The sequence below is a fragment of the Humulus lupulus genome, chromosome X, assembly GCF_963169125.1.
Source record: "Humulus lupulus chromosome X, drHumLupu1.1, whole genome shotgun sequence".
Taxonomy (NCBI): Eukaryota; Viridiplantae; Streptophyta; class Magnoliopsida; order Rosales; family Cannabaceae; genus Humulus; species Humulus lupulus.
The window spans coordinates 177,195,570-177,203,588 of NC_084802.1; the positions used below are offsets into that span (position 1 = coordinate 177,195,570).

The 8,019-nt window shown below is 35.8% G+C and overlaps 1 protein-coding gene across 1 annotated transcript; it reads right to left on the reverse strand.

Moving 5' to 3' along the window:
- Positions 1-255: 255 nt before the first annotated feature.
- Positions 256-5,755, reverse strand: LOC133806476 (phospholipid-transporting ATPase 2-like). The gene is given in 5 exon segments (XM_062244574.1): positions 256-549; positions 3,133-3,169; positions 3,349-3,533; positions 3,615-3,828; positions 5,694-5,755. Coding segments are annotated over 5 exon segments (765 nt in total). The 3' UTR covers positions 256-282.
- Between the last annotated feature and the right edge of the window lie 2,264 nt (positions 5,756-8,019).

Consider the following 8,019-nt stretch of genomic DNA (forward strand, 5'->3'; position numbering starts at 1 on the left):
GAGAGAAGAAGAAGAAGAAGAAGAAGCATGACTCACTTAAATTTGTGCTATTCCCATCAATAAGAAATACAAGTTTTATCAATTATTATTTCTTAAGATACAGTAGCAAGCTTGGGAGGTACTAAGATATTTCCCTTGGCATATTGATGTTGATAATTAATATGAAAGTTGTCGACTTCACCAGCAGATGTCATGATTAAAGAACAAATTTTCATACTTTATTCATAATTTTTTTCATATACTGCATAAGGTCATTTACCATTTATGAGAACTTCCCTTTTCTTATTGCTTCAAAACAAAACAAATATGTGCATGCATGAACAGAGAGGTATGCATTAAAATATGGCCTTGACAACTAGAATAAACAAACTTGCCTGTATAAACAGCTACTCCACATGCCCATTCGGTATTCCGCAAGTAACATGACTGAAGAATTGTGTTTTTAATGGTTAATGGGCACAGATCGTTATCAATAAAAGGAGGAAACAACCGTAAATTTGCATCAAATCTTCTAATGTCCTTGTCAGGAACAGGGCACTCAATCACACCCTGAAGAGAGAGAGAAATGCATCATCACTTATTAAAGTGAAATAAAACCCGAAGTGTAGTAGCATTGAACTTGATCTCTATAATATATTGATCAATATCAAATAGCCAAACCTTAGATCAAAACAGAATATCCAAATAGCAAAGAACAAACCAGCGTACCAAGAATATTTCCACTTTTATTGAAGAAAACCATATGGAATTGAGCAGCATCTTGGACAAGTGCATCCTCATCCTGACACTGCGCCTTGTACATGATAGCACCACTTTTGCTACAAAGAGCAAAAGAAATATGCAAAGATCAAAATCCGTATATAATTGCATTTATTTTGTCTTCCATATCTCCTACATGCTATCACAATAAATGGTAATCTTCTTAATCTATGGGAAAATCAAAAGATTGTAAAACCATCAAAAACAGAAAAAAAAAAATACATATAGAAGCAAAATCACCTCTGTACTGGTATTATTGTATTACATATTGCCATAATTGTAAGGAACCGTATAACATCAGGAGAACCACTTGCAACAGCATTGAGCAACCTTGCATCTTTTTATCATAAAACAAAACTAATCAGAAAATAAAGTTAAATTATAATCCAAAAGAGTCCTATAACTATCAATGATATCAAATCAATGACAGAAATAAATTAGCCAATCACCAAGCCCATTTAAAACAAATAGTACATTTTCTTTATTATTTGTCTTTGAACCTACATATTAACACATGAGCAATTGAACTATGAACATAACCACATAGCCCGACATTCATAGGTCTTAAACAAATCATTCAGAGGGCCTGTTTGACATGGCTTTGAAACTTTTCCAGAGCCGAAATGTTACTTTTTTAAGTGTGTTTGGATGAATTTTGTTCCTTTTTTTTTGTTTGTTGAGGAGTGCTTGGATGAATTTTCAAGAGTGTTTTATGAATTTTAAAACTCTATGAGGAAGTAAATGTCCATTAACTTCTTCATAAAGATCTTTTGAATAAAAAAGGGAAGTTGTTTTCAGTTTTAATTTTTTATTTTTTTTAAAAAAACTTAGATTACATATTTTCTCCTTGGTCTAATTAATAAAATTAACTTAAATATAATAAAATATTTTTTGTGATTTAAAAAAAATTAAAATAGACTATCCAAACCATAATTGAAAAAAAAAAACTTGGCCTTTTACTTCTCTTCTTCTACTATATAAAAGTAAAAGCAAAAGATATGTCAAACGAGCACACTATATACAATAATATACAATCTCCATTACTTTTGCTTCATGCCATATGCCAAAACAAGGGCATTCAGGCATGGGATGCCACAATGGATAATACCTCTCTAATTCACCAAGAATTGTTTCATCACTATTACTTTCTACAGTAACAAGACTGAACATCAAGACCGAGAATCTTTGCAGCAGAATGAACCGCTAGGGCATATACACAAGGGAATTATCCCCAAAATACAATTTTGATGTAAGGTTAACTTAACACAGATTTACAACCCCAAATTAAATTAATAACTACTTAAGTTTAACAGAATTATTTGTTCAGAAAAACACCATACCTTTTAAGGCATCTTCTGTCTCATTTCCATAGAAAATGCCACTGATACAGCACCTTCTAAAGATCATTTTATTTTCTGTTAGAGTACCAGTTTTGTCAGTCAAAATGTACTCAACCTGGCCCAAGTCCTCGCTGATTGCTGTACTGCCACATATTATATAAACCTCATATGCATATATTCAAAAAAAAAAAAAGGGGGGGAAAGCATTGACAATTACTACGATACCAATTACACTCACTTTGTTGCATGGGTTGGAGTAATAGTCTCATGGTCAATCATTTTATCATCCCAATCAATAAACTTTGCATACAAGCTCTTCACAAGGTCAAGGGACACCTGCCAAAGATATAACAGCTTACACTAGAGACTATCAACCGCTTTCAAACAGAGAAATTCTAACTTTTGTTAACAAAAGCATTGCTATGTCTTTTATTCTTATAATGATTTATGAACCACAGTTTCTCACACATTTTTATATAGAAGGATACCTTAATTGATATGGGGATCATGATAGAAAAAAGTAGCTCAAAACGAAGTGGAATGACCAACAGTTCATACCATGGACCTTCCTCGAGATACTCGACATATAATTGCTGCAAATGGTATAAATGAACACTAAAGTGAAACACTGAAAGTAAAAGGATATACTGAAAAGGAAAAAGCAAGGGGGGAGAAATTCTACTCAACAATCAACATTACGTATGTCATTCCTTCATTATTATTTTTTTTTTTAAGTAATGGTGTGCAGAATTAGAGATATAATACCACAGTTAAGTCATTAAAAAGAAAAGGAAAAAAAAAAAGACTTGCCTTCCTTGCTTCCGTATCCTTCCATACATTACCAGCTACACCAAGAACCATAACAAAGACAATTTGAAAAACAAATATAGCTCCAGTCAACTTGTCGATCATAGCATCCATAGCTGTAAGCTTTGGTTCAGGTATGCCCCTACTCATACCCAACTTGGTTTCATTGCCTGATAAAAATAAGAATAATTCACTATGTAAACTCGTTGAGATAACATTAAGATACACGTATATTATGATATTCTAACATTACAACATCAATCCTCTGGAAACTTCCATAACTAAAATTGGTCAGATTGCAGAGAAGGTACAAAATTTGTAGGCACTGAAGCCATCAACCACATGACAGCCTTTAAAGAGAGACATATATATATAGATAGATAGACAGAGAAAGAGAGAGAGAAGAAGAAGAAGAAGAAGCATGACTCACTATCTATATGACATGTAAAGGCTGGGTGTTGCTTATTGCACCAAACTTGGTCAGTTACTTGTCAAGGATTTTATATTTACCTCAACATAGCACATTCCTTGCTGATCAGATGTCCCAATCAAAACCAGATCACATGGCACTTCATCATTCTCTCGGAGCCATACTATATTACCCACATGAATATCCTGTGCTTGAACCTACAAGTGAATACGACCAGTCAGTTTGTCACAATAAAAGAAATGCAACCAAAGAGGAGTAAAGAAAAGAAATGTCTATACATGTTTCTTTATGTCCTGCCTCACAACCAAAACTTCTTTCTCATTCGCTTTCTTGTCTGAAAGAAATCTGTGGTAATCATCCCATGCCTCTTTTGTTGCAGAGACAGCAAAAATGAAAACAAGTGGACCCCATGTACTGGCAGGATTTACTGGAGTAATAAGAGACCATAACTGAAGGCATGCTATTAGCAGAAAGTACTGGTTTATGAAGCGGCTGAAAACATATTATTTGTTAGTGATAAGAAGTACAAAAGAAAATAAGAATGTTTGTAGCAAAGTTATCACATAGAAGTACATGTAATTATCTAAAACAACTAGAGACATTAAGGCCAAGTGTTAATCTCATTTCAGATAATATACTCGATTCTCCTTTGCTCTGCTTCTTCATTACATTTATCTAATATTTAGCCTATGTGCTTATAGTATATATACAAAGAGGAGGGGCGGACGGAGAAGGAAACCGATTTGCAGATTATTGAGGGACACTCTAAGAGAAAATTTTGTATTATATGTAAGGAAAATTGGAATGAAAAAAAATACATAGAAAAAATCAAACCACGCTTCAAAACAAGATGTTCACATCCATCTCAATTCGCTATGACTAGTTAATTCAGTCCAAGACACAAAGAAAGAAGAAAGCTGACAGAACCTGTTGGAGGAGTCCCTTCCTGCACCGTTGCTAGTCAGAGAGAGCGAGCCGAGAGCCTGTTGGAGAAGTCGCCGTCGGTGGGTTCTCTGCTTCCTCCGCTGCTCGACTTGCTGGACTGTCCGTTGCCGAGAAATATGGAGAGAGAGTGTGAGAGCAGAGGTCGGGGGAGGCCGGAGGTAGAGGGCAACAGAAAATCAAACAACCCATTAGATTTACTCCCAAATTAAGCTCGATTAGCATAAAAAACCAATGACCCAGATCAATAACACCTAAAACTATATATCCTTACCCAACGAATGGAACCCTACTGACAGAGAGATAGAGAAAGACGAGAGAGAGATGGAGGAGATATGAGGGATGGAGGCTGAGATTTGAGGGATGGAGGAGATGTGAGCTCAGATTTGAAGCAGGGATGATGAAACCGAAGATAAAGTTCGGACTTTGCTTAGCCGAAGAAGAAAATGGTGAGTCCGAAATTGATGTGATTTTTTCTGAAAAAAAAATGTATGAGTGGCAGGCACCAAATACCGCCTTTTTATTTTGCTACATACATAACATTTACCATAACTCTTTTTCATTTCTATTATATTGATGTGTTATGGAAATAGGTATTTGGTGTAGTGATTTATGCCCTTATAAACTAAAGAGGGCTCACATGCATATTAATTCTCATAAACATGCATTTCACATATCTATATAATCATAGGATCATGCATATCACATAATCATGCATTTAATCATTAATTCACATAAATAACAATTATGTCCTCCTGACATACTAATAAGGCCCTTAAGCCTTATTAGCAATTTTGGGTCGTAACAACTAGTCCCTCCTTATAAGAGTTTCGTCCTCGAAATTTATTTGAACACATCAGGTAATAAATCCCATACCTCTGACCATAATTCTAGAGCCCAACTCTTTTCCATTTATCTTTCAATAACACTCTTGCTAGAGTGACAAATCTTGCTCCATAAGGTCTCATCATATGACAATAATTTTATTAACCCTTCCTTGCACAAAAAATTTGTTGAAACCCCAGGGTCTACTTATCTCATCAGTGGTCATTTTCCTGTCTTGTCATTGATGCCATTAATACTCATAAGCCATCACCCATACCAGGGTAAGTTTAGCTTGTAGACCCTTGGCCTAAACCTTGGTATGATCCCAGAACTCTTATTAAATCAGGAGTTGAAACTCCCCTTTCTTCCCCAGAATATCATACTCTTTCTTGTCTGAAATACTTGGAGAAATACAAATCTCTCATCCTGGAGTTTCGTGTTCCAAAGTTTACAACTTGGAACTCTTATATCCTTTCAAATAGGCAGATACTTCTGCCTTAAGAATTCCAACAACTTTATTGGTTTTCCCCCCGAACCAATACTAAACCATAGTACCTACTACCTTTCATTTCTTTACTTAGAACCAGTACCTCTTGCTTTCTAGCTCACCATATCTTAAGCTGTGCCACCTTAGTTGTAATCCAGCATCCATCATTGTGACTATTTCATCAAGGGCCTATACTTTATTTAATATCCCAAACACTTGCACATTCAATGCATAATTCTTTAGATACACCATTAATTCTTAAGATTACCATTCTATTTGTAAACAGCCACCAATTCTAGGTTCCAATCTTATTCCCTTCGTTCTTTAATTTCTTTCCAGAACCTGGAAAATTAAAGGGTCTAAACCTGACACTATCAATTATTGTGCCACATCACCCATTCATACGAACCAAAATGTGTTAACTCCATCTGCTGAGTTGCAACATTCCATGTCCAATTATTTTACTTGTAGTATAATACGGTCCACTCTTACAATCCACCTCTACCCCATTTTACCTTTCAATATGTAAATTTTAAACCTTATCATCCATTTAAACTGCTTGTCTATCATATAATTAAAAAGGTAGTACTATGTTCATTTGGGATCTCCATCTCCACACTAGATTCCACCGGATCACTCATCCGATCTTCATGTCTTAACTCATACCATACCAATAGGGTTCTTCAACATTTCCACAAGATTCTCTTTCTGAATTCCATTGTCCAAAGAAATATATATCTATCCATAACCAGTCATAGGTACTATCCTAATCTCAATCGTTACTCTGTCTGATCTTACTATAACCCCTTCCCAAGTAAGGGTTCAGCTTCAAAATTAAATTTTCCTCCTTGTACAATCAAGGGTTTCTAACATGAATCACTCATTAACTCTCACTAGATCTTGGTCTTAGGATTATCTTTCTTACAAATGACCTAACGCTCAAACCCCTTACATTATGCATTCACCATTGACTTAATGTTCCATGTATACCGGCCATGTTCCCATTCTTTCACCTCCCACGAGGCACAAACCATCATCCCTTCAGTCTATAATTGGGCGCGTCTCAGCCTTTGATGCACTGATTACAATTTCATGTCTTAAAAAAAATATGGTCCTTCATGTTACCCCTCCATATCCATCCATTACATGCAGATTCCTATATCACAGAGTGCTAACCAATCCTCATTCTGTCTCCTGAAAATCTAGTACAAAATTGTCCATTCAGTCTAACTTTAAGTTTTTCTGTCATTCTAATCTATGGTGTAGCTGCCTTCGAAAATACTTATGTAGCAGATGACATGTCCATCGGTCTCATTGTACATCTTAGCCCTCAAGTGTTCTTCAATAACTTCTTTGTGGCTTCTACTTGAACTTCTTCATACTTGATCCCTTCTCTTCTTGTAGCGTGACCTTGAATACCCTTGAAGAAACGAAGTTGTTACCTTCTGGAACCTTACCTATGACCCTGCTGCTTCACTCTTAGTATCATCAGTGTATTAGTCATCCGCATTCTGCTTCTAACTGGGAAGTAGATCAACACATCTCTAAAGAACCTGAATGTTCCTCATCCATATTGTTCCTGTACTCTCTCCTTGTTGAACTTACCTATGTTGTTGAAGCTTAAGTAAGTTAAGAACCATTACTAATAATCCATCCCATCCCACTTGTTACAAGTAATAATTCCTAAAATGCCTCTTTCCTTGATCCTCAGCTAGTAATAACTAGATCGAAGATCAATTCTTGAAGACATTGTCCTGTCTTGTAACCGGGCATTTCAATTCTTTATCCTTAACAGGCGATGACAACAATTCTCACGATACGATGCTCCGTATAATCTATTCCTAAATAAAATACCTCTTCAATTGAACCAGTAATTCTTTCTGCCAAACCAATACCATTCTTCATAATGTCCCTTATACCGAATCTATCCATAGCCCAGTCTTGAAGCGTACCCAACCACTCCTTGCATACCCATCTGAATCCCTACTAATCAGCTCAGTTTCCATTCATTCCAATTAAAATACTTCAAGTGATATCCCCTACAATCTAGAGTGGTCCCTTATCTAACAAATCAGCTCTCGCTCACGCTCATGTCAAGGCTCTTACATAACAAACTCAATCACTTTCACTACAAACCCATTTATTACTTGTATTCCAATTCTTCTTTCAAAAGTTTCTAACTCATCCCCAACAAACACTAATATCTCAAACCCCTCGTACAATAGCCCAGAGATATAAACTTTATATCAGAATCTGTCCTAGAAGATATGCAACATTGAACTCTTTTCAGCTCGTTATATAAGCCAGAACAAGAACTATCACATCAACTATTCAACTCCGAGAAACTAGCCTCGGGCTTCGAATGTAACAAGGAATTCCATCCTTCCATTCTCTGATCTTGGGCCATCCGCCCTAACATACGAAACCAT